General features: G+C 52.5%; 2 protein-coding genes across 5 annotated transcripts in view; both read right to left on the reverse strand.

The window, feature by feature from the left end:
- The window catches only part of Slc27a3 (solute carrier family 27 member 3), a 43,882-nt gene extending 33,180 nt beyond the window's left edge, over nt 1-10,702 (reverse strand). Inside the window, exons 1-10 of one of the 2 annotated variants that reach the window (XM_050118768.1) lie at nt 9,623-10,702; nt 9,151-9,360; nt 8,832-8,990; nt 8,125-8,249; nt 7,703-7,897; nt 7,512-7,602; nt 7,192-7,390; nt 6,896-6,993; nt 6,549-6,679; nt 5,598-5,888 (exon numbers count right to left, since the gene is read on the reverse strand). In XM_050118768.1, coding sequence (XP_049974725.1) covers nt 5,712-5,888; nt 6,549-6,679; nt 6,896-6,993; nt 7,192-7,390; nt 7,512-7,602; nt 7,703-7,897; nt 8,125-8,249; nt 8,832-8,990; nt 9,151-9,360; nt 9,623-10,241 — 2,004 coding nt within the window. In that variant the 5' untranslated portion in view covers nt 10,242-10,702 and the 3' untranslated portion in view covers nt 5,598-5,711. Of the gene's footprint in view, nt 1-5,597; nt 5,889-6,548; nt 6,680-6,895; nt 6,994-7,191; nt 7,391-7,511; nt 7,603-7,702; nt 7,898-8,124; nt 8,250-8,831; nt 8,991-9,150; nt 9,361-9,622 lie in introns of those variants that run through there. The other variant, XR_007588141.1, reaches the window with a different exon arrangement.
- Nucleotides 10,703-11,733: 1,031 nt separating this feature from the next.
- Nucleotides 11,734-27,784, reverse strand: part of Ints3 (integrator complex subunit 3) — a 51,528-nt gene continuing 35,477 nt past the window's right edge. For 2 of the 3 annotated variants that reach the window (XM_050118764.1, XM_050118766.1), the window contains exons 9-31: nt 27,413-27,510; nt 25,334-25,525; nt 23,452-23,539; nt 22,923-23,002; nt 22,605-22,696; nt 22,268-22,374; nt 21,543-21,662; nt 21,174-21,303; nt 20,764-20,818; nt 20,414-20,517; nt 19,945-19,989; nt 19,699-19,818; nt 17,009-17,162; nt 15,927-15,995; nt 15,122-15,197; nt 14,741-14,854; nt 14,501-14,549; nt 13,489-13,656; nt 13,171-13,271; nt 12,902-12,974; nt 12,603-12,759; nt 12,449-12,494; nt 11,734-12,243 (exon numbers count right to left, since the gene is read on the reverse strand). In XM_050118764.1, coding sequence (XP_049974721.1) covers nt 12,110-12,243; nt 12,449-12,494; nt 12,603-12,759; nt 12,902-12,974; nt 13,171-13,271; nt 13,489-13,656; nt 14,501-14,549; nt 14,741-14,854; nt 15,122-15,197; nt 15,927-15,995; nt 17,009-17,162; nt 19,699-19,818; nt 19,945-19,989; nt 20,414-20,517; nt 20,764-20,818; nt 21,174-21,303; nt 21,543-21,662; nt 22,268-22,374; nt 22,605-22,696; nt 22,923-23,002; nt 23,452-23,539; nt 25,334-25,525; nt 27,413-27,510 — 2,372 coding nt within the window. In that variant the 3' untranslated portion in view covers nt 11,734-12,109. Of the gene's footprint in view, nt 12,495-12,602; nt 12,760-12,901; nt 12,975-13,170; nt 13,272-13,488; nt 13,657-14,500; nt 14,550-14,740; nt 14,855-15,121; nt 15,198-15,926; nt 15,996-17,008; nt 17,163-19,698; nt 19,819-19,944; nt 19,990-20,413; nt 20,518-20,763; nt 20,819-21,173; nt 21,304-21,542; nt 21,663-22,267; nt 22,375-22,604; nt 22,697-22,922; nt 23,003-23,451; nt 23,540-25,333; nt 25,526-27,412; nt 27,511-27,784 lie in introns of all 3 variants that reach the window. The other variant, XM_050118765.1, reaches the window with a different exon arrangement.

Genomic DNA, 27,784 nt, shown 5'->3' on the forward strand with positions numbered 1-27,784 from the left:
AAAAAAAAAAAAAAAAAAAAAAAGGAAAATGTTAGGCGTGGTGGTGCACACCTTTAATTCAGCACTCAGGAGGCAGAGATCTCCTGAGTTTGAGGCCAGCCTGGTTCCAAGACAGTCATGCCTACATAGACCATGTCTATAAAAAAAAAAAAAAAGAGAGAGAGAGAGAGAGAGAAAGAAAGAGAGAAGAAAGAAAAAAAATGTATCTGTACCCCACTTGCCTGCCTGGTACCCAGAGACCTGTAACTAGGGAACCAGAGTTACAGATGGCCATGAACCCACTCCTTTGTGTTATGCCCAGATCATGGAGTCCCCCCAAAACCAACTAGGAAACTGAGTCCTGTATGTAAAAGCAAAGAGCTTTTATTCTTAACAAGTTTGCAAACTCAGACTCTCCCTGTGTTCAACGTATTGGAGTGATTGCAGAGCCCTGACCTCAGTTGGGTTGGTGTTTATAGTAGCAGGTGGGGGTGAGGGATTTCTAAGGTTCAGGACCCCTGATTGGCTGACATTTGTCTAGGGGTGTCCTGGTGAGTGTGTGCTAGCAGGTGATCCTATCTACAACAGGTGGAACGTTAGGAATTTCTTTTGGATGGCCTGTTCCTGGGTGGTGCCTGGTTGGTCTTAATTTGTGGTCTTTTTGTTTGTTTGGATTTTCGAGACAGGGTTTCTCTGAAGCTTTGGTGCCTGTCCTAGAACTAGCTCTTGTAGACCAGGCTAGCCTCGAGCTCACAGATATTCGCCTGTCTCTTCACCCAGTAGGTGCCCACCTGGCAGGCACAAAGGCCTTGCTGGGGCAGGGTGGCTTGTGCCTGTAATCCCAGTACTCGGGAAGTGGAAGCAGGAGGATCAGAAGTTTAAGGTCCTGCTCAAGTCCACCATATAGTTCAAGGACAGCCTGGGCTACTTGAAATTCTGTCTCAGACACATACACACACACATCTATAAAGTGGAATGAAACATGGATACATCAATCTAAAATACAATAAGTGAAACCAGGCAGGGGTGGCACATGCCTGCCTTTGATCCCAGCACTCAGGAGGCAGAGGCATCTGTGATTCCAGGACAGCCAGGGCTACACAGAGAAACTGTAATGGTCTGCTCTGTCCCTTTAAGAGACAAGCCACGCCCACTCCCTCCCCTGTCCCTGAAGCAAGCTGAGCTTCAGCTTCCAGCCTCAGTCTCATCTTTCTTGAAGAAGCAGCTTCTATCTCTTCCTTCTCCCCACTTCTCCCCTTCCCCCTTCTCTCTCTCTCTCTCTCTCTCTCTCTCTCTCTGCCTTTCTTTCTGTTCTTCTCCCCTTTCCCCTCCATAATCCAGTAAATAAATATCCAACCTCACTCTGCATGGCCTGCCTATCCATGTCTCTGTCTCTCCCCTGTGGCATGGCTCCCTGCCTGGGACCAGCCGCCTTTGGAGACTTGTGGTGTGGTCTTGTGGCGTACCCATCTGTCTCTCCTCATGGAACTGACTGCCCCATCGAGGTCTCTCACCCACCGCGCGGCTCCCTGCCTGGGACTGGGACCCTGGTACAGCCACTTGGGGAACTGTGCAATCCCTGCCTGGGACCAGCTGTCTGCTGCAGCCACTAGGGGACCTGCAGCATTTTACTTAAACCATTACAGAAATCCTGTCTCAAAACAAAACAAAACAAAAAACTCTAATAGTAATAATAATAATAAAAAGTAAAATATGCTAAGTGAAAAAAGACATATAAAAGACCACATAATCTATAATCCATAAAATGACTAAGCTGGGTGTACGAGCTGATGCCTGTGTAGCTTTGGCTACACAGTGACTTCCCGAGTGAGGTTATGCTGTAACTAAGTAAAACAAACACCAGTTTCTAGAATGCAGAGGTCTACACAGACAAACAATAGATGCGTGACTTCCAGGGCACCATGAAGAAAGAGTAGGTAATGACTGGCAATGGATATTGTTCTCTCTGGGATGATGAAAATATTCTAAAGAGTTCATTTTCCTTGTTTTGTTTTGAAATGGTGAACGGCTGCGTCCTTCCCATTACAGCATCTGGAGTGGCTAGGACAGGCGCGCCCCAGGGCTCCCCTCGAAGGGTAGACTAGTACCCTGGAGCTGAGGCTGGCCAGGAACAGAGCTCCTTGAACTCTGTGTACATTCCTGAAGCCCGAGGTGCCACCTCACTCCACAAATGATGCTGCATCTGCATCTTTAGCCCCTAAAGACCTAGGGAGGAGCCCCCCTCCCCCATGCTTCTGTCTGTCCCGCCCCTCTGTTCATCTCTCAGCTCAGGGCCAGCTAGGGGAGGGGAGGCTCCAAAGAAGTCAGGTGAGTAGCTTGCTCCACCAAGCGTGGAGCAAGAGGACGCCTCCCGCCTTCCTGGCACTGTGTGCGCTTGCGCGGTGAGCCTGAGCTTGCTTTGGTACTCTTGGCTGTCGTCTCCCGGGTAACCAAAATCTTCTGGAGAGCTGTGGCCCAGGAGCTGAGAATGTCAAGGCCACTTCCACACGGCGAAACTTTGCAGGCCCTGAGATCTTAGGCCTGTGCGGCACCGAAGAAATAGCAGGCAGCTACAAAGACGTGGAAGTGGCAGTGTCTTTGCTTAGGGACATTGAAAATTGAGCTCCTAGAATCTTTGATTAGTACAAAAACTTTTGTGTGCATTCCATACAAAAGCAGCAGAGGTCACAGTTTTCGGATTCCTGCCCTGAGATAGGGTGCCCTTAAGTGTCCAGCAAAGATGTCACAGACACAGCGATGGCAGAGTGGGGAGATGGCCTGGTTGATAAAGGCCAGTTGCCTAGCTGGATGATCCAAGTTTGATCCCCAAGACCTATATGGTAGAAGGAGAAAACTGGCTCTGGCAAGTTGTCCCTTGACCTCCACACGCACCCTGTGGCTTTGCTTCTGCCCCAGTTTAGAAAAAGAAAAAAACAAACAAAAGCACACAGACCCTGTGTAGTGGGGTTCTTTCCACTGCGGCTTTCAGGGCGGTGACCATCGCTGCCCGACAAAGGTCACCAGCAGGCACACTTGTGGTTATCGCATAATCCTGTTTTACTTTGTTTCAACTTTGGTTTTTTTTTTTTTTTTTTTTTTTTTGCTCTCTAAGGAAAACCTAATTCTTTTGAATTAAGTCAGCCTGAGGCAGGGGAGGTTCAAGGCCGGCCTGGGCTACTGGAAAGAGTCTGCTGAAAGGTCTCTCCCACTGTAAAACAGTGAGGCCTGCACCCAAGCCTGTCCTTTTATCTCTAGTTGTAGCCTCCAGAGGCCACCCCTGGGTCAGCCTTCTGTACAGACTCCCCTTTCTCGCAGTCTGTGGGTAAGCGCAGGCATCCTGCACCCCCAGCTGATGTTTTACTAGTTTTACTACCGAGAGAAGTGAGGTCAGCATTTCGACCGGCATTGTTCAGTAGAAGTGTGTGAGCCATAACGAGAAAACCAGGAGACACACTAAATAACTGATTTGGAAGATTGAGAGGGAGCAAGTGAGCCATATAATTCTAAAATAGCAATGCTTTAACAAAACAATATTAAGATTTTAACTCCACATAGTCAAGATCGTCTCTCTTCATGTAAGCAACATATAATGCTAAAACATTCTATTTAAACTGGGTGGTGGTGGCGGTGCACATCTTTAATCCCAGAACTCAGGAGGCAGAGGCAGGCAGATCTCTGTGAGTTCGAGCTCAGCCTGGTCTACAGAGTGAGTTCCAGGACAGGCTCCAAAGCTACAGAGAAACCCTGTCTCAAAAAAAAAAAAATTGTTTATTTTTTGGAGAAGGGTCTTATAAGTTAGACTCGAGCACACTCTGCAGGCAGGGATCCTGGGATTACAGGCATGTGCTACCACACCAGGCTTTATGGTTTTATGTGGTGCTGAGCATCAATCCCTGGGCTTCCTGAAGGCGAGGCAAACATTCTACTGACTGGGCTACATCTCCGTCCCCATATTGTTTTTGAGATGGTTTCTGCTGTTTCCCATGCTGGCCTCAAACCCCTAGTCTCAAGTAATTCTCCCAAGTGAATATAACTTTACTTGACTCTAAAACAGTTATTAATGAATCTGCGTCCCAGTTTTCTCATGTGCCATGTTCTGTGTGCATAGCTAGAGCAGGTTTCTCATGTGCCGTGTGCATAGCTAGAGCAGGTTTCTCATGTGCTGCCGTGTGCATAGCTAGAGCAGGTTTCTCATGTGCCGTGTGCATGGCTAGAGCAGGTTTCTCATGTGCTGTGTGCATGGCTAGAGCAGGTTTCTCATGTGCTGTGTGCATGGCTAGAGCAGGTCCCATTTGGACTGTGTGCATTTCAGCCTCTCTCATGTGGCTAGCAGCTGCCCTAGCAGTCAGTGGTGATTCCCCAAGGGAGGAGGTGGAAGACCTGGGCAGAGGTGGCAGAGTTGTCTTAGAGGAGCCAGCGGGCACATCTGCCTACCTCTCCAGCCAGGTTTACCTCAACCCGTGCTCTTTCTGGGGCAGACTGGGAAAGTTCCTAATGTGTGTGGATGTTGCCTCCGCCTCTGCCATCAGGAAGGCTGAACCGAGCTTGCTGGTGGACACAGTGCAGGATGCAGGCTTTGGCAAGAGGGCTGGTGGTAGAGGTCCAGGCTTTGGAGGTGTCGTGTGTGTGTGTGTGTGTGTGTGTGTGTGTGTGTGTTTTCCCCGAGACAGGGTTTCTCTGTGGTTTTGGAGCCTGTCCTGGAACTAGCTCTTGTAGACCAGGCTGGTCTCGAACTCACAGAGATCCGCCTGCCTCTGCCTCCCAAGTGCTGGGATTAAAGGCACGTGCCACCACCGCCCGGCCCGTTTCGTGTGTTTGTGCACGTCTTCATGTATGTGTGTGTACAACACACAAGCCTGGTCTGGTGCCCACCAAGGCCAGAGGGGTTTGGTTCTCACGGGAGCTGCCAGAACTATGCAGCAGCGCGGCAGGAGGTGCTCTCTGCCACAGAGACCACTCATGGTGGGGGGCGGAGTCAGCAGAAGGAAAACTAGAGGCACCTGGATTCCTGGGAGACAGGAGTTTCACCACTTAACCTTCCCAGATGGTGAACTTTCTGGACTCTTCCTTCAGGATATGAAAGGAGCCCTCTCAGCTTCCCACCCCGCCTCATCCCTGCCTGCAGTTTCTTGAGCCCCACCCTAAGAGGCTGTGGAAGTCAACTCTCCTTCTGGAAGTCTGACTGGTGGTCTTGAGGCTGAGGGGTCCCTCCCTGACTGACGTCTAATTTCTCTAGATCACAGTATCTCAGTGTTCCCCACCCCTGCCCACATTTGTTTTCCAAGGTTGAGACTTCCTCAGGCTGTGGTGGGGTCAGCAGGAGGGGGTGGGTGGGGGTGGGGTGGTAGTGGAGCCGGGTGGAGGGAGGCTGTGTTTCTCTATCTGCTTCTGCCAACCCAGTCAATCCTCTGGAATCCTACAGCTCTTGAGACAGCAGTGTAAATGAACAATCAAGAGCACAAACATCAGCCACCAGGGGCTTCTCCAGGACCCAGCAGGGTCAGAAGTGATTATCAGAAAGGCTCAGCCACAGCTCAGGGTCACATAAGGTCAGGACAGGAATGCAGAGCCTGGGGCTCCTGGGAAAGCAGCCCCACCGACCAGGAAGATGAACCAGATAAGCTCCAGCTGTTTATTACAAAATGATAATCACTCCATATACAAAAGATCTCCAAACCCCTGGTACAGTCATGGTGGCTGTACTCCCAGAGCCCTCCCTTAAGTGGAAGGTCTCAGATTCTAAGGTCTCCAGAGAGGAGGGCATTGTAGCGGGCAGGTGTGAGGGGCAGGTAGGCACCCACTTCCTGGTCTAGGACATAAAGAGGGTCCGGCAGCGCGCTGGGGTCAAAGCCCTCATTTGCCATCCGAACCTTCTGCTGTTTGAAGGTCTCGGTAGTGGCCAGAGACTCCTGGGGAGAGAAGGGGGTTTTCAAAGAGAGCTGGAGGAAAGAACTTTGTCCGATGAGTGCAGGCCCGCTGCCGGCCAGAAGGGCATGCTGAACACTAAGGTAAGGGCCAGAGAGAAAGAAGTGAGAAGCCTGAAGGAGGGGCTAAAGGGAGCCAGCCCAGTCAGCAAAGCGTGAAGGAAGACCTGAAGTCAGTCAACAGGACCTGTGAAGAACGCTGGGAGAAGGTGGGGCGGGCGGGAGCACCTCTGGGATCCATGGGTCAATCTACCCTAACTGGCAAGCATGCAAGCCAATAGGGACCCTGCCTCAAAGGAGGTGGCTGGGGACCCTGAGGATAGCAGCCAAAGCAGCGCGCGCGCGCGAGAGAGAGCAAAAGGGAGGGGGAGGAGAAGCATTTTCTAACAAGGGGCAAGTGTCCTTTCCTTTCTCTTCCTGGGGTGTCCTGCCTGGGATTCCTTTGTGGGGTTTAAAAAGACAAGATCTCCTGAGTAAGTTGTGAGTGTGGGGATCATAGGGGAGGATAGAAAGGGAGATGAACAGAGAAAAATATATAGTTCAATAAACAAAAAGAAGAAAGAAAACAGCAAGAGTTGAGATATAAAAGCAGAACCCCTAACAGTGGCAGACGCGCTGGGGGTTGGGGCAGGAGTGGCTGGTTACCTGGAGCCTGAGGAATCGGGGTCGTGCATACGGTGGCAAGTTCTCAGAAACGTGGGCGTACAGCTGAACAAGGTCCAAAGCCTGTGGGGGTCGCAGGGCCAAGGCTGCCATGCCAGCCCTGCCTTCGTGCCCTGGTGGGTGGGAGACACGGAAGCCCTTCTAGAACCTGTGCCCGAGCAGGGCTGTGTGAGGTGTTCAAGGTCCTCCCCGCCCCCTACGCTGGGTACCTGGCACACCCTGCCCCCCACGCTGGGTACCTGGCATTCCCCGCCCCCCACGCTGGGTACCTGGCATTCCCCGCCCCCCACGCTGGGTACCTGGCATTCCCCGCCCCCCACGCTGGGTACCTGGCACACTGACTCCATAGACGTTCACCTCCTGCAGGAAGTCCAAGGCCTCCAAGACTTCCGCCACTTCCGTAGTGGCCACATTCTCCCCCTTCCACCTGTTGAAGACAGAGACGCGCAGAGAAGGGTTAAGGGCCTAGAATTCTGCTGAGGAGAGAAAGAGGCCAGGGAAGAAGGCTGCTGCCAAGCCTGAGAAAGAGGTAGGGCTGGACGTGGGGTGAGGTGGGAGGGCATAGCGCTGGCTTTCTGAGGTCTGAATCACTGAGTTTGGAAGTCGACTGGAAAGTTACAGATACCTGAAGGTGTCTCCCGTACGATCATGGAAATGAAGAAAGCCTTGCTTATCACAGACCAAGAGGTCCCCAGTATTAAAGAAAACGTCCCCAGGCCAGAAGACATCCTTCAGCAGCTTCCCCTGGGCCAGTTCTGGAGCCCCAGCGTAGCCCAGAAAAGGGGACTGCTGGCTCACCGGGGCTACCAATAGCCCTGGCTCACCTGGAAAAATTCTGGGGTCAGGAGTGAGTTACCCAATGTCACCCAGACCTCCAGGCCCCACCCCGCTTCAGCTGCCAAGTGCAACCTTGCCTGCCAGCTTTACCCCAACCCAAGTACAAACCTGGAGCTGTGGCCACACAACGCCCCTGGGCATTCCGAACAGGCTCCCCTGTCAGGACATCGTATCGAATCAAGGAGAAGGGGAAGAGGTGCTGGGGAAGAGGAGAGCCACGCTGGGCCACCAGCTTCAGGAGCCTTCCTTCTCACTTCCCCTGCTGCTCTGCAGGCTCTCATGTCCCTTCTGCCTCTCACCTTGTACAGCCAGGACGCGCGCCCTACGGCACCCTGTTGTCCCGTGTAGTTGAAAGTAGCCACGTTGCCCTCTGTCATTCCATATGTCTCCAGGATCTGCAGAGGCCCAAAGCGCCGCACGAAACGCTCCCAGGTGTCTGGGCGCAGCCCACTGCCCACTGCCAGCCGGACCTTGTGGCCACATTCTGCCTGGCTCTGGGATGAGTGAGAGAAACAGGACAGCGGCTTCAAGCTTCCAGGTCCCCAGAGTGAAGCTCTGTCCCTCCCTCCACTGTGCTCTCTCTCTCTCCCTAGGTGTCAGAGGGCGTGTTCAACTGTGGGCTACTGGCACGGTGCTATTTCTTCTCCCAGCTTCCTCTCTCCAGTTTCCAGAAGTCAGGCTCAGCGTCCCCCGCTGTCTGGCCTGCTCTGTGCCTACTCACTGGGGGCTGGTTGACGAGGTATCGGCACAACTCCCCAATGTACTGGAATACTGTCACACCGTGCTTCTGGCAATCTTCCCAGAACTGGCTAGCTGAGAACCTGGGCTTGAGTACCACCGTGGCACCTGCCAGAGAAGGGAGAGAAGGTCAAGAGATGACCCTAAAGCACCTCTGCTCCCAGGGAAGGACCTGCCTTAAGAATGGTGGATGAGCCGGGCAGTGGTGGTGCACTTGGGAGGCAGAGGCAGGCGGATCTTTGTGAGTTCGAGGCCAGCCTGGTCTACGAGAGCTAGTTCCAGCACAGGCTAGTGGATGAATCTTTCCCCACTTGTGTCTGGTGAGGCTAACACTCCTTAGGGACTGACACAGCCCTTCTCTTTGTCCTCCCTGATGTCTGGATCCTCCATACTGGCTCAGCCTGTGGCCCCGAGTGGATAACGTTTCCTGCCATCCACCAGGAGTTCCTCGCGGCAAGGCAGGCATAGGAGGTCCTTCTGCACTTGCTGAAGAGTGGCTCTCAGCCAGTGGGGTCGCATCCCAGATGTTTACATCATGATTCATAACAGTAGCGACATTACAGTTATGAAGTAGCAATGAAATCATTTTGTGGCTGGGGGGTCACCACGACAGGTGGAACTGTATTAAAGGGCACAGCATTAGGAAGGTTGGGGATCCCTGTGCTAGAGGAATATGTGAGGGAGACTGACCAATGCCCAAGCAGCCCACGATGCCCAGCAGGGAGCCAGACATGTGGTACAGGGGGAGCGCGAGGTAGATCACATCCTCCTGGTGAACTCCACACAGCTGGTAGAACCCCTGGCATTGCAGGACCTTCAGGTGACTGATGCGAGCAGCCTTGGGCAGGCCTGAAGGGTGGCAAAGAGGGGCACAGTCAGCTGAGGAGTCCCATGTCCTGGAAAAGTAGGTAGTTTGGGGAGTGGAAGGAGCGAAACTGCCTGGGATGGTGGCCAGAGTGACCTGAAAGTCCTCTCTCTAGACCTTCCCAGCTCTGCCTCGGCATCTCACCAGTAGTCCCAGAGGTGAAGATGTACAGGCAGGTGTCCATCATGCTCTGGGGGGCAGAGAGGTACCCAGGCACTGGCTCATCCACTTGGGCTGCAGCCTCGGACATCAAATTGCTGATTCCAGCAAGATGAGCTTCGGGGCCGGTCGCCCACAGGTGGAGCCCCATGGCTCTCAGGGCAGGCAGATCCGGCTCCAGGGACTCCAGGAACTCTACAAGGATGATCAGATCGAGCATCATGGCTCTCCAGCTACGCTAAACTCTTCAGCACCGTTGGCTTGCTCTCTGTCCCTCTAGGGTGAGGGTGGCACTATGGGTATCCCACCCATGTTGCGCCTGGGACCTGTAATCCGACGGCCTGGGAATCCTTTGGATTCAGCACCATCCCTTCCCAGACCAGGGGCCTCTTTTTCTCACTCACTTTGGGAACTCGGTCCGGGACCAGACCCGCCCCCTCTGGCTCCCCCGTCCTACCTAAGGCCAACACGAGCGCGCTTGCACGGCAGCTGCGGAGGCAATGCAGCAGGGGCCCTCGGCGGAGGGCGGTGGGCACGAAGGCCGTGCGGAGGCCGGCTTTGGCCAGTCCGAACCAAAGCCATAGGAATTCCGGGCCCGCGGGAAGGAGCAGCGCCACAGTCGCCCCGGGTGCCAGAGGGGGTGCGGTAGTCTCTCCTCTAGTCTCCGGGTCTCCGGCCACAGGCGCGGCGCCTTCCTCGGTGCTGCTGCGGGTGCCCGAGTCGCCGCGGTCCCCGGCCCAGCCGCGTGCGCGCAGGAAAGCGCGAGCAGCCCGGTTGCTCTCGCGCTCGGCGTCCGCGTAGCTGAAGCGCCGAGCACCGTGAATGAGAAAAGTGTGCGTCGGGCGCTCCCGGGCCAGGTGCGCGAGGCGCCAGGCCAGGCTGCAGCCGCCCTCGGGGCTCTCCGGGTCTGCAGCCGCCGAGGCCAGCGCGCGATCTCGAAGGGCCCTTTTGCAGCGGAGGGCGCGCACTGTGAAGGCCAGGTCTGCCGGCAGCCAGCGCAGCTGAGGCCACAGGTCCAACTTCAGCAGCAGAGGAAGCAGCAAGAGTAGGGGCAGCAGCAGCAGGAGGGCCGCCATGGTGCCCTCTTCCTCTGGTCTGCCCCTGCGGTAAGCATACACTCCGGGTGGTCCCTCCAGAAACACTGATCTCAGTAGGGCTCCCGAGAACGCTGTCTCCGGGAGCGTGGCGCGCCTGCGCTGGCACCCGCCCTTCCCACCCAGCTTCTGCGGTGTGGCGCGGGAGCCAGGAGTGGGGGGCGGCTCGGCCCTCCCCACAGCCCAGGCCCCGCCCTAGGCGCACTCGCAGTGGAATTTGACTGCTGGTGGCCAGCAGCCTGTTGGGGCTGAAGTGGTACCTACCCTCAACCCCAGAGCAGGGATTTTCAGGGCCATCTAAGCTACTGGCTGGCTGAGGGAGTCCTGGTTCAGGAGCCAGGGCGCGTCTGTCATTCTTTCCCGTGATGGGATGGTACCATTGCTTTCTTTCCAAGGAGACTAAATAATTTGGACCCCGGCCCGTTCAGTTCTGCAAGCCCAGGCAGGACCTTCAGCTACCAGCAGCAGTAGCAACCCCAGGGAATGGGTGGGGGCCTGAGAGTTAAGTAGGGGAAAGGTGGAGGCCAGACTGCCAGAGTTTTGGAAGGAGGCCCTCCATTTTAGGCAAGGATACAATAATTGGGACCAGCCAGCAAACGCTTCCCATCCTGGTTTTAATGGGTGCAGTGGAAACTGGGGATGGGAGGAGGAAGAAAGAGGCCTCTGGTAGTTAAGAGTCTAAAAAGGAGTAGTGGCTTTAACAGAGCACGGACGCTCCGGAGTCTAGGCTGAACCAAGGAAGCATATGCACTGAACTGTCTGCACACCCCTCTACCGGAAGCACGGCTTGCCTGGGATTCTTCTCTGCTGCTACATGGTGACATCAGTGGTCAGACCAGGAGGAGGGTCTCCTATCCCTGGTATTAGAACTTTGGTCCTCTCTCCTTCAAAACTCAGCGTGGAGCATCCTTCCCTGCTCGCTTAGAAAGCACACACCTAACAAAGCGGAGGACAAATACTAGCTTTTGGACAATCTGTAATGAAATGTGTGGAGTACGTGCATGTTTGCATGTGAGCGCATGTGTATTCGTGGGTGGGGAGGACCAGGATCCTCCCAGAACTCACTCCTGAACCCCGAGCTCACCAACACTGAGTGTAGCTGGCTAGCCACCTTACTGCCCTCTGAGCTCTGGGATCACGGGCAGGCTACCACATCCACCTAGCATTGACAAGGGTTCTGGGGCCAGAACTCTGGTCCTCACGCTTGGATGCCAAGTGTGGATCTACTGAACCATCTTCCCTGCACCCTCCAAAAGATGAGGTTCCTGAGAAGCAATAGGCAAGGCCATCCTGCGGGGAGTTGGTGCCAGCATCAGCTTCTGAGTGGAAAGGTCAGATGCCTGATTCACACTTTTAGTGGAAGGGCAGCCAAGTCCCTCCGGTAGACATTTTGTTGGGGGAGGGGGAAGGCACAAGTAGAGGCAGCAAATTAAACAGAGGCACCTATCCACAGCTGAACACAGATAACAAAGGCTCAAAAGATGCTCTGGCTTGCTTCATTATCACTTAAAAACAATTTTAAAACTCGATTATCTTAGCCAAAAGAAAAAGCAAAAACAGAACCACAGAAATCAGGCCATTTGACAGTTCTGAGGAGCTTGCCTCTGGGACTCCCCTGGGCTCTGGCTCAGCTTGAAGTACCAATGATGGGCCAACCCAAGCATCCCAGGTGCAGCAAGAGGCTCTCGCGCTGTCATCAGGTTCTTTTCTGATGGCTGTGGCATCTGTCCAGATGGGCACTGCCCACGTCACCCTGGTGTACAGACCACCGTCCACAGACTACAAGTCTGTTCAGAACAAATGCAGACTGAAGGGAAGCAGGACGCCATTCACGCCGCACTTCTGTCGGCCTAGCTTCTCTGTCCAGCAGCCTCTTGATTGCTCCCTTCTCTGTCCAAATGGCTCTTTGGAGACTGGGGGAGGAGCCAAAGGCTAAGGACTTCCGCCACGATCTGGTTTTGCAGCCTCCGGCTGCTGTGAGAACCTACCAGTGGAGCAGCAGTGAAGAGGGATGAAAAGAGCTGGAGGCCCAGAGAGGAGGAAGGGTGGGGCAGCAGGCTGGGCCACAGGAAGCAGCTCGATCCTCCCCCAAGTGAGGGGGCTAGGAAGGGTATACCCTTGCAACTCTCAGGCTGGGGCGGGTGGGAACACCAGGCCTCAGTCACTGTCAGAACCCACGGCAGAGGAACCTTTTCGTTTCCGTTTGGTGGGCTTGGGCTTCGTATCTTCTTCCTCCTGGAAGAAATGAGGGGCAGAAGGCAATGACCAGCCTGGGCAGTGGCTGGCCACACCTCACCTGTGCCCATCACTCCCCTCCTCCCGCACACTGGCTGTGGGTCTCACCGAGGCACTGCTGGAGCCCGACTCTTCTTCAGCATTGGGGGGCTGTGCGGCATTCTTTCGACTTCGAGGGCTGGACAGGGCTGCCTTCCTCCGGCTCTTGGGTGGCTTAGTGGAAGAGTCCTCGTATTCCTCCGCCAGGGAGAAGAGGTCGCTGAACCTAAGAGGAACGTGCTTCCTGAGATGAGCAGCCCACTCAAGGCCCCTCACCATGTTCTCAGCCCCGAACCCAGTCTGTTTCTCGCCCCCAGGAGACCTCTCCTCCCCACCACTTTCCACAGCCCAGGTAGAAGGAAGCTCACTTCATCTTGTGGGCTTCGTCACAGCTCGCCTGGACATGCTGCAGCGCCTGGAGGATTGGTGTCTGGCTAAAAACTACGGAAGGGAGACAGGGAAGCTCAGTTAATGTCAGGAGGCTTACTACACAGCACCAAAAGCTTTACTTCTGCAGGTTTCAACAGTGGTCTTGGTATCTCATCCTTGTCCCCTGACTGGCAGGAGGGGATTTGAACCAGGGCAGCACCACCCCCAAATGGCCAAAGAAAAGGGAGCAGGACAGGAGGCAGCATACAGTTCTGCTTGGTATTGGCGAGGTTGAGTCTCAGGTTGTCCAGGTGCTCCAGGATCTGCTCCAGGGTCAACTGGGCCAGCTTGCTGCTAGAGCTCCTGAGGCTGTATGGGGAGGCAGAGAATCAAATACTCCCCACTCCACTGGGGTCCCTCTCTATGTCAGAGGCAGTCCTAAAGCACCCAGGGCTAGGGAGGGCTCAGGGGGTGTGGTCCTGTATTAGATGTCACCCACAAACCCGGCTGGTATAGCACCAGCAGCCCACCACCCAGGGCAGCGGTCACTGGGGCGCACAGGAGGCAGGGCCGGTGCCAGTGCTACCTCTGCCTCTTGCGGGGAAGGCTGTTGTTCTTGATGAGCAGGGCCTTGATGTGCTCCGCCAGCAGCTCATCATACTTCATGCACCAGTGCCTCAGGATGCTGGTGGTGAACTGGTCGTCGGGGTGGCAGGGCCTGCTCAGCACCATCTTCACCATCTCCTCACTGGGCCTGTGCAGGAGAGCACGGAGCTGCCTGACCTCGAGAACCCCGGCCTCCCTATTCTCACATCCCTCTCCCTCTTCTCTCTGGGCCAAGGAATTCCTGGTATCATTCTCTGCAGAAGCTACATGAGAAGTGAGATTGCTCCACTTCTGTGCTGGTAGGAGACACGAGGTATGCTGAGAATGAGGCCTGACTCTCCCCAGAGCAGGTGGGAGAAGTCCCAAGAAGCAAAGGGGCACAGCATGCTTAATATGCCCTTTAGCCCCGTTCTGCTATAGCCTTAGGCCAGCTTAGCATCCAGCCTGAGGGAGACAAGAGGCTATATCACCACTTTCTCTAGGGTTTCAGGCAAGACAAGATTAAGACAAGAAGGCTGTAATGCCCAAACGGGCAGAAGAATCAGCAGCTGAGTGACCTCTGGCCACAAAATTACGAGAACCCTGTCTCAAAAACAAACCAAAACAAAAAAACAGACAAAAGCAAAAACATAGGAAGAGGCACTTGACTGTTGCCTCATTTGTCCAAGGAGCTGCCAGCGGTGCAGTTAAGATGGAATGGGGCCTTCTGCCTCTGCCACTACACCTCCGTCAAGCAATGCGATGGCTCCAGCTGGCTCTTCTGTTAGGGGGGTGAGGGTGGGTGTGGTCCCTTGCCCCGATCCTTCCCTTTTAATGAACCTGTGCCAGTCTGAGGGGCGTAGGGAAGAAAACAGGTGTGTCCAGTCCCAACCTCCCACCTCTGAGGGCGGTGCAGGGAGCTGCTTGTTTCTAAGTCATACAGAGGAGGGCAGGGGATAGGTGGACGGCCACGACAGGAAAGCAGGACCAAAGCCACCTGGTTTGGAACTCACTTCTCTTTTCGCAGCTGAAGCAGGAGACAGGACAGGGCCTCTGGGTGCTCTGTGGGGAGGAGAGGTTGTTCAGGGAACGTATCATTTCAGGAGTTAACACGAGCAGTGAGCACTACTCCAGCCAACAGCCAGGACAGAAGACAGCCTTGTTCCAGGAGCCAGGAAGAACCAGTGCCTTGTTCAGCAGTCTGGAGCTGCTGAGGCCTGGTGCCCTGCTCACAGTGGCCCGGTTCTACTCACCCTTGTATTTGAGGTGCTGCAGGATGGGGATAATGGTCTCCAAGGGGATGTTATGGGCCAGGAAGAGCTGCCAGGCACAGTACTGCTCAAAGGTTTCCCAGTCTAGGCTCTGAACTAGAAGAGATGGAAGAAGCTCCTGTCTGCCTGCTGTCTCTCTCAAACATACACATGGTTGATGCCATCTCTGAGGACTGCCATATTCCCTGCAACCCAAGGGCTAGAGAGGTGAGGGTAAGGACCCTTGATGCTACAGATAAGCACAGAGATCAGGAGACATGGCGTTCTACCTCCCAATGTTCTATGCCCAGAACAACTTTTCTGTCACTGTTAAATAGCTGAGGCCCCTTTCACTCCCAGGTACCTGAAGACCTGGTTACTTACTGAGTATGTTGAGGACCGAGTCCTTCCGAAACATGACCAGGTTCCCCATCATCACGTGGCACACCAGCTCCTGGAGCTGGAAAAGAAAACATCAGACCCATTAGCTCTACGAGAGGCTGAAGGTCAGGAGGAAAAGGCATGACACAGTTTGGAAGGGTAGACAGGTCGGCTACAACAGCAACAGGTTTGTAGGGGAACAGGCCTGTTGTGGAAAAACTCCCCACACCCTGATATAAAGGAAAGGAACCATCTCTGTCTGGCCTGAAGTGAGAAGACCCTGGAGGCTGGGCTCTGATCTAGTGTGGGTAGGGAAAGGCATAAGAAGGATTCTCAGTGCTAAGTTGCTCTGAGTGGATATGAGCAGAAATGAGAGCCAGGACAGCCAGGGTGCGAAGAGAAACCCTGGGGTGGGGGTGGGGGTAGTGCACAGAAGTTACAATCTCTAGGAGTCCTGTGCATGGAGAAGGTCAAGGAGAAATGGCCCAAACATTTTTATTTTGAGCCAAAGAGAAGGTCAGGCAAGAACAAAACACATATGTATGAGCGTGTACACACGCATGCTCTTGCCCACCCTCAGCTTTCTCTGTGCAAATATGAACTTCCAGAGAACATGGAGAAATACCAGCTTCTTTCTTGGGCTTTGCTTTCCCTACCTAGCCCTAATGGCCTGAAGGGCACCCGCATGCAGCAGGAGGCAGAATGCCTGAGGGGTGTGGGCTGTCGTGTACAGGCTTAGAGAACACAGCCTGGCTTCCCCAGCCCGGCTCTCTAGGACTCGCTGGAGACGCCAAAGCCCAGTGCTCACCTGTGCAGAGTCAATAACAGCCACGATCATGTTCAACAGCTCCCCACTCCTCAAGGTCTCGTCTGGAAACTAGACAGAGAAAGAAAGAAAGGTGATTTCGGCAGGACCCCTGGCTTTCATCTAGCCTGCCCCATCCCTTAGACAGACTAGGGTCCTGGTCAAGCACAGAAGCAAACAGCTACAAATCTGGAATCCGAGCCTTGTTCCAATATCTGTGTAAACAAAGAGTGGGGGGCTGGGAGATGAAGCCAAAGCTGACGGGGACAGGACACGATGGCCAGTTCTGTGGGGAGTGCAACTAAACCAACCTCTGCATGCCTGGCAATGGAGAGACCCAACCTGAACAGTCTCTGCCATGTCTGGGGATGGGTGAGGTCCCATGGAGAGAGAGAACAGGGAGGGGTGCCACCTGTACCGTCCTCCCTCCAGGCCTGGAGGTGATCACAGTTCCTCCTGCTATGCCCACACCCTGAGCCCTCATTTCCCTCTTCCTGGGAACTTCTGCCAAGAGGAGGAAGAGCTCCTCTCTTCTCCTGTATCCAGCTCTGTGAGACCTCGACAACAGGGAAATGAAACTGGGTCTCTACTAGAGAAGCGTGGGAGATACGAACAGGGACCTCTCTGGTTCAGGAAACCTGTGCTGGCCCAGAAGATACAGTTAAACCTGAGAATCCAAGTGAATAGGGAAAGACTGAAGCTCACATTACAGTTGAGAAAAGCTTCAACAGGTGGAAGGAGACAGCCATGTATGGGAAGCAATGACACCAACTTAAGTGGCACTTGGGAGGCTGAGGCAGGGGATTACCCATTAGCCTATAGTCAACCTGGGCTTCATAGTGAATTTTAAGCCAGTCATGGTTACAGAATGAGACTATCTTAAAAAAAAAAAACTAATGAGGGTCTATAGAGGTGGGGTCTCCCGTGAGCCCTGTACTGCTGCTATCTTCCACCCACATGGACCCTGTGGAGATACTGACCTCTGTGTAGACGGACAGTGTGAGGAGATACTGACCTCTGTGTAGATGGACGGTGTGAGGAGATACTGACCTCTGTGTAGATGGACGGTGTGAGGAGATACTGACCTCTGTGTAGATGGACGGTGTGAGGTGGCACAGCAGACGCACATCATCCTCTTGGCAAGCCTTCATGTCCATCATTAGGCAGGTGTGCAGGTCACCCAGCTGGGTAGCCTGGGCAAATGACTCGTACAGGTTCATCTTCCCTGCCGCAGCTTTGCTGCAAAACAAGTCAGATGTAAGCCAGCAGTACAACCCAGCACCAGGGCTTCAACCATCCTCAGGGAGGTGCCTATTCTACCCTGCAAGCTGTGCTTAGGGACCCCATATCGCTCCTTGCCTTCACCAAGAGTTCAGCAATTAAAGGGTCAGGAGACTTTCCTTCCCCCAATGTTAGTCTTTGTTTTTTTATTTGAAACAGGGTCCCACTGTATATCCCTGGCTGACCTTGAACTTATGGAGATCTACTTACCTCCACCTTCCAAAGAATGCTAGTGTTAAAAGAGTGTGCCACTATGTCCAGCTTCCCCAATGCTCTGACCACCAGCAGTGGCTGTACCGACCCCCGAGAGAAGAGGGAAGAAGTCCTGTCAAGCTGGAGAAGTAGCAACTAACACCATGTACAAAGCCTAAGTTGGAACTGAGGCTTAAATGTAAGAGTTAAAACCATGTGGCGCTCAGACAAAACTCATGAAGTTGGGTATGTTTATAACCCCAACACTCAGGAGGATGAGGCAGGAGGATCTTTGGAGGTTCTGAGAACCTGACTCAAAATGAAACCAAACAAACAATAAGAACTCTAAGTAGGCCAGTCAGTACTTGGGAGGTGGAGGCAAAAGGATCAGGAGTTCAAGGCTATCCTTGGCAAAGAAAGTTCGAGAACAACTTCAACAGTGAGACCATCTTAATAAGCAGAATAAGCTGGGCATGGCGGTGCACTCCTTTAATCCCAGCCCTCAGGAGGCAAAGGCAGGAGATCTCTGGGTTCAAGGCCAGCCTCGTCTACACAGTGAGCTCTAGGACAACCTACTCCTGAGTCTACACAGAGAAACTTTGTCTTAGAAAAAAACCCAAAAAACAAACAAACAAACAACAAAAAAAAAAAACATAAAAAGACAAGGGCCAGAGAGATGGCTCAGTGGCTAAAGAGACTCAGGTTCAATTCCCAATACCTACATGGCGGCTCACAACTGTCCATAACTCCAGTTCCAGGGGTCTGACACCTTCACATAGACATACATGAAGGGAAAACACCAATGCATATAAAACAAGAACAAAGAGATAATTTGAAAATGTCTAAAAAAGGCTGGGTGGGGCTGGAGAGATGGCTCAGTGGTTAAGAGCTTTGCCTGCTCTTTCAAGGTCCTGAGTTCAATTCACAGCAACCACATGGCTCATAACCATCTGCAATGAGATTTGGTGCCTTCTTCTGGCCTGCAGGGATACATGCAGACAGAATACTGTATACATAATAAATAAATAAAAAACTTAAAAAAAAAAAAAAAAGGCTGGGTGATGGCAGTGCACACCTGTAATCCCAGAACTCAGAAGGCAGAGGCAGCAGATCTGTGTGAGTTTAAAATCAGTCTGGTCTATAGAGCTAGTCCCAAGACAGCCAGGACTGCTACACCTAGAAATTGTCTTGGCAAACCAGAGGGGGCAGATCTCATATAGCTAAGGCTGGCCTGGAACTCCCGCTTCCGCCTCCAAAGTGCTAAGACTTCAAGAGTTTAGACCTTGAGGGAACTAAGGGATTCATGATCTGATGGCAAGATTTGGAGGCAGGAGAAATTTCCTGGAGCCTGGAGCCTAGTTGGAGGCACTGGGTCATGTATTCACAAAATTTGCTCCTGGCCCTTCCCTGTCACATTCTCTTCTTGGCTGTTCTGAGATGAACTTCCTCTGCCACTTGCCCATGACGCCCACTGCTACAATGTCCACATGCTCGCGATCCCCACTGCTACAATGTCCACATGTCTGTGATACCCGCTTCTACAATGTCCACATGCCCGCGATGCCCGCCACTACAATGTCCACATGCCTGTGATGCCTGCTGCTACAATGTCCACTTGCCCATGATGCCTGCTGCTACAATATCCACTTGCCCGTGATGCCCGCCGCTACAATGTCCATATGCCTGCCTGCTACAATGTCCACTTGCCCGTGATGCCCGCTGCTACAATATCCACATGCCCATGATGCCTGCTGCTACAATGTCCACTTGCCCGTGATGCCCGCCGCTACAATGTCCACATGCCCGTGATGCCCACCGCTACAATGTCCACATGCCCGTGATGCCCACTGCTACAAAGTTCTGTTTCACACAGGTCTGAAAGAACAGGTCCAGCAGACCCTGTGCTGGGCTATCTGGGAACAAGAGCCAGCACACATCTTTCCTCTAAGTCTCTCTGTGTCACAATGATGAAAAACTTACTAACACAGGATGTACAAACCTTGGGGCTTTTTGTTTTGTTTGGGTTTTTTGTTGTTGTTTGAGACAGGGTTTCTCTGTATAACAGCCCTGGCAGTACTCACTTTAGTTAGGCTGGCCTCTAACTCACAGAGATCCGCCTGCCTCTGCTGGGATTAAAGGCGTGCGCCATGGTCACCCGGCTATGGACCCTGGGTTCCAAACTAATGTACAAAATGGGTTGTGCTGCTATTGATAGTCAAAAGGGGAGGGGACTGGCTTGTGTACCAGAGAGGCTGCCTCTCCAGAACACCAACATCACAGAGGCGACACAGACCACACCCACCTTGCCCTCAGGTAGTAGAGCAGGTGGTAGCCGATCTTGGGTTGCTTTTGATACAGCTCGGAGAGAAGGTCCAGAAGCAGCGAAAAGCTGCTGTTGTCCTCCTGCATCTGGCACAGGTTCCTGGACGGGGTGGAGAAAGCTATCAACTAGCGCACACTCTAAGGGTTGGCTCCCCACCAAACACAGAGATAGCTGTGTTGCATCAGGGAAGATGGCAGGCAGACAGCTCTTCAGGTGAGGGCTTACCTAAATATTAGGTAGAGAGGTTTCCCTACAGATTCCTCCAGGGACCTAAAAGAGGAAGATTCCATGTGAGAGTCTACATGCATGGAAAGATATGGAAGACCAGGTATCCCGCCTGCTCCCTTCCTACCAAAGGCAAACTTCTGCTGCCTAGTGCTTAGCAACACAGACGCACAATCTGAGAATGTCATTCTCACTGGGGATCAGACTCTTGCCCTTCAGCCAAGTCCAGACCAGGGGCCAATCCCTGGAGATCAGCAAAGCTTGGGGTCACTGGCCTGGCAGCAGGCCTGGAAAAACAGGGCAGGGACGCTGGGCCACAGCCCAGTACTCTCAGGGCCCATTAGTACATGGAAACATGGAAGCGCCATGTGAAGGGGACTCTGCCCAAGTCTACAAGAAGAGCGCCTGGGGTCAGGGCTGGAAGAGCACACTCTGGCTTGAGGCCCAGGGTGTCAGAGAGGAGCCTTACTCTTCAGTGACCTCTTCAGGCAACACTTCCCCTCGAAAGTGGGCTTTGAAGAGCTCCTGTAGGCAGGAAGCAAGGACAGAGAGCTGCTCCGAATCGAAGTCTTCCTGGTGACAAGACAGAGGGAGGAGACATTTTGACCCAGACCCAGCATCATTGTCCCCACCTGCGTCTGCCTCCCAGCTCAGCTCACTCCTGTTCCCTACTCAGAAGGGCTTCTTCGGGGGAAGGGAAGGTAGGAGCTCGACTGCCCATGAGGCATGTGTGAGCAACTGTAAGCTGGGAACGCTCGGGACTGCTTTCTGAGGACTTGGTTCCCTTACCTCTGCTTTCGGAGGACTTGGTTCCCTTACCTCTAGGACCTGGTCCACAATTTCCTGCATGACCTCACACTGGGCCTCTGTGTCACTACAGCGTAGAAGCGAGAGATTAGGAAGAGCAGGGGTACAGCACCTCCCAAGCTGTGCACAGGCACGTGCAAACCTACAAGGGAGCTCCCAGCTCAGAGGGAGGACATCTGGCTAGCAAGAGCCATTCTGTGGGCAGAGGCCCAAAGAAGTCCAGGACAATCCCCAATCCGCCCCGCTCTTACCTTCAGAATCCAGAGAGCAGGGGCTCCCCTATTCCCAGCCCATGCTTCCCAACATCAGCCAAAGACATTTCTCATGAAGCTTCAAGTGCCCCTCCACCCCCACTCACCTGTACACCATCTAGGTAGTAGGAAGTACCTGGACCTAAGGCGGGGAGCAGGGTCTGTACCCACCTTCCCTTCTGTAGCTGCAGAACTTTGTCCCTTAGGGACTCGTCCAACTGATCGAGGTAGGGGGTCACATCAACTGGTTCCTCCACAACGGTCTCCTTGATGGGGTGGAAGCGGAACTCTCTCTTCTTCCCTGAGGGTGGTTTGTCGCCATGAGCTACCTGCGCCCTCCTCACACCCATGTCCCTGTTCACTCAGTGTGCTGAATCCCAGCTCACATCCTGCTAGCTACTCTCCTGCCTTTAGTGGACCATTGAGCCTCATCGGATAATAAACAAAACTCAAATCTCACGGACAGACTGCAGACAGGCTACCTGAGAACTAGGCCTCTCGGGTTATCACAAGTCAAACACTCCCTGCTGCTAATCTTACCTTTGCTATTGAGATCCTCTTCATCATCGCTGAAGGCTGCCTCTGCATTATCATAGCAACTCTCGTCCTTATCCGACAGATGGTTGTCCATTTCCATGGAAACAGGCTCTTCAATTTTGACTTGTGAGTAAAGAGAAAAAGATTCCTGATGGCCTCCTGTGTCCCCCAGTATGCCCCATGATTCTGGGGATGAGACTAGTGGGCAAGTGGGAGAATGCAGTTTGGCCCTAGATGGACGAATTTGCCTTCTAGCTCTCTGTGACCCATGTCAGCTCAGGATGATAAGCGGAGCATCACCTTCTTTTCTGAAACGGGGCTTTATGTATCACAGGCCTTCCTGGGTCCCCCGGTCTGCCTGCTTCTGCCTCCCAGGTACAAAGATAACAGGCTTGCACCACCAAGCTCAGCTCAAGGGATATTTATTAGTGTTCTTTAATTTAAAACCAAGTTGGAAAGGAGTACTTGGCTTAAGCTCTTATTCCACAACAAAAAATTGTGGAAGCCAATGTGGCAAATGACAGTGTGAACTCAGGGACAAAATGACCATGACAGATCTGCTAGGGCCTGGACTAAGGACTGGGAAGACAGGCGGCAGGCAAGTGACCGCTCTGCGGCAAGCATCTGGGAAAGCCGTGCTCTCACTGGGAGACCACCAAGGGAAAAGAGAACAAGAGCAAAGAGTGGAAACTCAATTAAGACCAGATGATCCCCTGTGAGGTCCATACCTTCCACGGGCGGGGAGGGCGAGCTGCAGAACTCAGGGAATTTCTCTCGAAGCATGGCCCGCAGCTCTTTATCCAACTTAGGGTTGTCAAATAGCGGAGCCAAATGTCTAACAGAGAACACAGATGACGGTCAACATTAGAGCTACGCACTGCTAACACAGGTCGGCTAGCACAGCTTCAGACCCTCCAGAGTCCACAGGGGACTTCTGCGTCAAGAGGACACTGGTCTTCTGTCCAGTAGACGGCAAGGAGTCAAACTGGGGCAACAACATCTGAGCTAGAGGGATTGGACCTAATGAAAATGGAGAATCCCTCCCACAACACACAAATTCCTTACGCTAAGACTCGTTTCTCCACAATGTGGTTGAGGGAAGAAAAGACACCCTGACGCACATGGCCTTCCAACGGTGGGTAGAAGTTAGGAATGATCTAGAAGGGAAGAAGAGGAGGAGTAACTACAAAGCTCTGCTGGAGAGAACTAAGCAGCTGCTTTAGTTTCTGCGAGGGACAGTGGCGGTATGGCCGCGGGGCCATTCCACTGGCTACAGCGCTTGCTATCAGGACCAGGCCCACAGTCGAGGCACACCAGGAGATAACAGGAACCGAACAATGCTCATTCAGGATGGGGGGCCAGGAAAGCCGTGGTGGCACTTACTCGGCACATGAAGTCCAGGAGCGTGGCAGTGATGGCTGGGTGGGGCTTCATGGAGTGGTGCATGACCAGGATGGCCGGCTCTGGAGAGGGTGAGGGAAAAATGAACTAGCCCCCGACACCGGACACCGTTTCCATGTCTAACAGTTTCTCAGTATCTGTGAAGCCCCAGCAAGCGCTGCTGTGTACTCCCCCAGCTGGGACCAGGCAGGGAACCCTCCCCAACTGCATTCAGTCCTCACCTCCCTTTTGTACCAGGACTCCACTTGGAAAAAAAAAGGAGATGGGAAGGGAGGACAGACTTCTGCCTAGGCCCTCCCCACTCAGAGCCCAAGGCTACGGGAAAAGGCAGCAGCAACTGGCTAGCCTCATCAAAGCAACTTTCCCTCTAGGTCAAGGGAAAACTGAAGAGGAACAAGCGAATTCCTCCTGGATAAACAGGCACTTCCACCCCCCACTCCCCTGAGACTTGATGACAAGCGTGGGGGCTTCGGGGATGGGAGGGTGGTGCTGACTGGTCCCGATCACATACCTATGTTCATAATGCTATCCTTTTCTGGGCTAAAGAACAGCCAGTCATAAAACAGAGCCAGCTTGGCATTAGAGGCAGCAACGTTGGACTGGAAAAGAGACAGGGAGAGGGCTAGTTCCATCAGTCAGCTCCCATCTTTCCAGAGCCAAGGGGATTTGCAGGGCCCTCTTGGTTGTTTCATCTTTGAAATTCAGTTCCCAGTGAGAGATGGCATAACCTCATGGGGTGAGGCACATAGTCTATTATACGGGAACCGGCCTGGGTTTTTCATGTATCATGTAGTACACACGCCTACTCTCTATAAGGAGATCAGCACAGGAACACTGACCAATCACAAATTGGTATGATAGCCTACAGCTGCCTTTGTTGAACAACCCAGGCACCTCCCTACAGACCCCCTTAGGAAAGGCCTGCAGCCTGAACCAGCACATTCCAGGAACACCATAAAATGGGGGAAGGGTGTGAGATGTTTAAGAACAGTGTTAGCCAAGCACAGAAAAAGGAAACAGAAGATGGTAGCTCTCTTAAAGTTTCTGTGTTTGGGGAAAGGAAGTCTCTAAAACTGATGCCAAAGTCGTGGATAGAAGCATCTAAAGCAGCGGTTCTCAACCTCCCCAATGCTACGACCCTTTAACACAGCTCCTCATGTTGTGGTAACCCCAACCATAAAATTATTTCACTGCTACTTCATACCTGTAATTCTGCTACTGCTATGAACCATAATGTAAATATCTGGTATGCAGATAGCTGATACTCAATCCCCAGGTTGAGAACCACTAAACAGAGTCAGGGGAGTGTAATGACATATGTCTACAATTATAGCACTTAGGAGGCTGAGACAGGAGGATTGCTGCAAGTTTGAGGCCAATTCAGGCAACACTCCAAGACCTTGTCTCAAAACTCAGTGGTTAATGAGATCTTGCAAAGAACGTGTGTTTATTTTAGCACCAACACGGTGATGCACAACCAGCTATGTTTCAGTTCCCTCTTCTCACTTCTGGGCTTCCACCACCAGCACACACACACACACACACACACACACACACACACACTCAAGCACACACACCAGAACACAGATACTCACACACTCAGGCATACACACCAGCACACACACACATACACTCAGGCATACACCTATATCATAAAATAAATAAGTAAATGAAATAAAACAGAAAAATGAAAACCCTGGATATGAATAAGGAACAGCTCATGAGAGTAACTATTGGGTTTGGAGAGATGGCTCAGCAGTTAAGAGAACTGGTTGCTCTCCTAGAAGACCCAGGTTCAATTCATCGCACACACATGGCAGCTCACAACTGTCTGTAACTCCAAGATCTGACACCCTCATACAGACATACATGCACACCAATGCACATAAAATAAAAATTAAAAAAAAAGAGAGTAACTATTATGGCTTCTAGAAACAAGGAAAAACACAGAGATGTTTCTGAGACTCAGGCCTAAGAGGGTCCCTCAGGGACCCAAGTAGGAATGCCTCAAGAATCCAGAATTTTGAGTTGGGCACAGTAGTTGGTATACACCTAATCCCAGGACTGAGGGGACTGAGACCGGAGGATTGTAGCTCAAGGCTAGCCAGAGTTATACAATAAGGTCTTGTATCAAACAAACAAACAGAAATCAGGGCTTGGGGGCTTGGCAGTAAAGAAGATGGTGAGCTTTGTCAAACCCAAGCTCAGATGAGAACAACTATCAATTTCTAGAGATGAAGAAAGGGAGGTAGCGAGCCTGAGGCATTCAGAAGACCCAGTGAAAGGTCCATTGGGTTCACATGGCCCTGGAATCAGAAGGGAAGTCCAGGAACACGCTAGAAGAGGCGCTGTTCACCACCCAGCAGTCTCTGCCCTGCTGCATGGTCCTTTACCGTGCACGTGGTCAGGAGCCAGCCAATGATGGCCCATCGGGGCAAGATATCTGAACTCAGCACTTCGTTCGAAGGGTGGACCACCCCACAGATGTATCGAATGAGGTCACAGCGCAGAGACTGACTGTCAGGGGTTGAGAGGTACTGGCGCTGGAACCAATCCTGGTATCGCTTTTGCTGGCCAAATCGCACCTGAGGGAGGAAGAAGTGAAGGGGAGGGTGGGCTGGTGAGCAGGAGACTGGAAGCTAGTCTTGGACCATGTGCTCGTGACGACTTCAAGAAGCTCTGTCTCTCAAGTGCCTCTCCTTTGGGGACGCCCTTTCTGGTTTGCCTTGAGCATCAGCAGTCTGCTCGCTCCTGCAGCAGGCCTCATGCTCACCGACCTCTGAGACAGCTGCAGCCCTTTCTGGCCTCTACCTCTTGTGCCCGTCACTGGCTCTCTGGCTGGAAGCTTCTTCTTTTCTGGAGCTACTGCTGAACAGCAAAGACTGCTCCTGGAGTCAGAGCCAACCCAGGCCCCACTCAGCGCTGACTGCCTCCTGATACAGGGTGGCCTGAACAGGACTTGTTAGCCAAGGCACAGACTCTCCAGACCTGGCCCCAAGTCCAAACACACCTCAAATGTTTACACTAGAGCCAGATGTGGCGGCCCGTACCTGAGATCCCAGCACTCCCAAAGCTGCTGGGGGAGGACTGCCAACAGTTCCAAGATGGCTGGGCTACACAGTCAGAGCCTGTCTCAATCCAGCCACCCAACGGCAGCGCTAGACAGGGCAGATCTCACCTCTCTTCTAGTGCCCTCTCAGAAGACATCAAAATAGCTCAAAACGGTTAACAAGCTGCTCCCAGGTCAACACTGTGAAACAGAACTTGTAGCAGCAATGGTGGCTGAACACCTGAACTCTCACAATTGTGGCAAAGATACTAAATTTTAACGTATGTGTGTGTGCACATGTAATGGCTAATCTTATAAACTAGAATAGTTTTGGAAGATGGGGTCACAATTGGAAAAAGGTCCCCGCCAGACTGGCTTGTGGACTAGGAAAGCTGTGGTGCATGTTCCTGATTGGTAAGTGTATGGCAGGCATGACAGAGAGCAGGCTGAGCAAGCCGTGAGAGTTAGCTAGTAAGCAGCAGGCCCCATGACCTCTGCTTCAGCCCTGCCTCCAGTTCCCTGCCCTGCTGGAGTTCCTGTTCTGACTCCCCTCAGTGATGGACGGGGTGACCTGGAAGTGTAAGATAAAACAAACTATTCCTTCTCTAAGGTGCTTCTGCTCATGGTGTTTTATGACAATAACAGAAACCCTAACTAAGATAGTATGTATATACTCTAAATGTGGCCTTGTTAGAGACATAATGCTGCTGCTAAGTAGTTGAAGCTAGCATGGAATTTGAGAACCTCTTGCCTCAGGGTCCCAATGCATATGCCATCATATCCCATTACATTTGATTTTTTTCTTTTACCTCTTTCTTTCGAGACACAGTCCCAGTAGGTAGTCCTAGCTGGCTTTGAATACATAAAGATGTGCTCACTTCTCGTGTGTTGTGATTAAAATGTAGAGTGTACACCATGCCCAGCACTTCCTGTCATTGTTTCTCTTTGAAAGAAGACAGGTCCCATGTAACCAGGCTGTCTCTGACCCTGTAGCAGGTCCTCCTCCATCACCTCTGAGTGCTGGAGTTACAGGCAGGAGCCTCTATGCTCATTAGTCCACTGTAGATTCCAAACATCCTCAGAGATAAAAAAACCACAGTCCTCCAACATTTTTACCACAGTGCAACCATGTTTGGAAACCAAAGGCCACAGCCTACACTGTAGACAGTCACCTGTGTACAACCACTGTAACGGCTGCTTTTGTAACAAAACTTCAGAAGAGTTACAAGTCTTGCTTATTTAACACTACACCTCAAGTGCTTTCTACAAACATTATTTCCGTGTACTGTGCAATGTGCAGGTATAGACTGAACCAAGGAAAGCACCAAAAAAGGTCAGGACTTAGCCACTACTGTGTGTGTCAGTAATCAGCGGTGACAAATCTGCAGTGAGCTCAGCTGACACCACACACAGACTGTCTCACCCGGGACGTCATGAAGAGGAGCTTGGTTTCCATGTCTGGGGTTAGACGACAGGCTAGAAACTTTCGGGACGTTCTTGACTGAAGCAGTTGTAGGATACCTGAACCAAGGGGACAAGAGAAGTATGAGACCAGAGAAACGGAAGGCAGAAGAGGGAACTGGGTCAGAGCAGGTGTGGTTTTGCTCACGGGCCTATTCTATGGCAAGCCCGAGAAAGAAGCCCAGCAAAGGCACACAGGGTTGCCTCCAGTCATGCCAACTGCAGCGCTTCCCTTCTGCTGGCCTCCCAAATTGATACCCACGTTTTTATAGCTAGAAATAGATGGGAAATTCATTTTCTTCTTCTTATTTTTTTGTTTGCTTATTTGTTTGTT

Source organism: Alexandromys fortis, unplaced genomic scaffold (assembly GCF_014885135.2).
Source record: "Alexandromys fortis isolate MF-2015 unplaced genomic scaffold, M_Fortis_MF-2015_v1.1 scaffold_152, whole genome shotgun sequence".
Taxonomy (NCBI): Eukaryota; Metazoa; Chordata; class Mammalia; order Rodentia; family Cricetidae; genus Alexandromys; species Alexandromys fortis.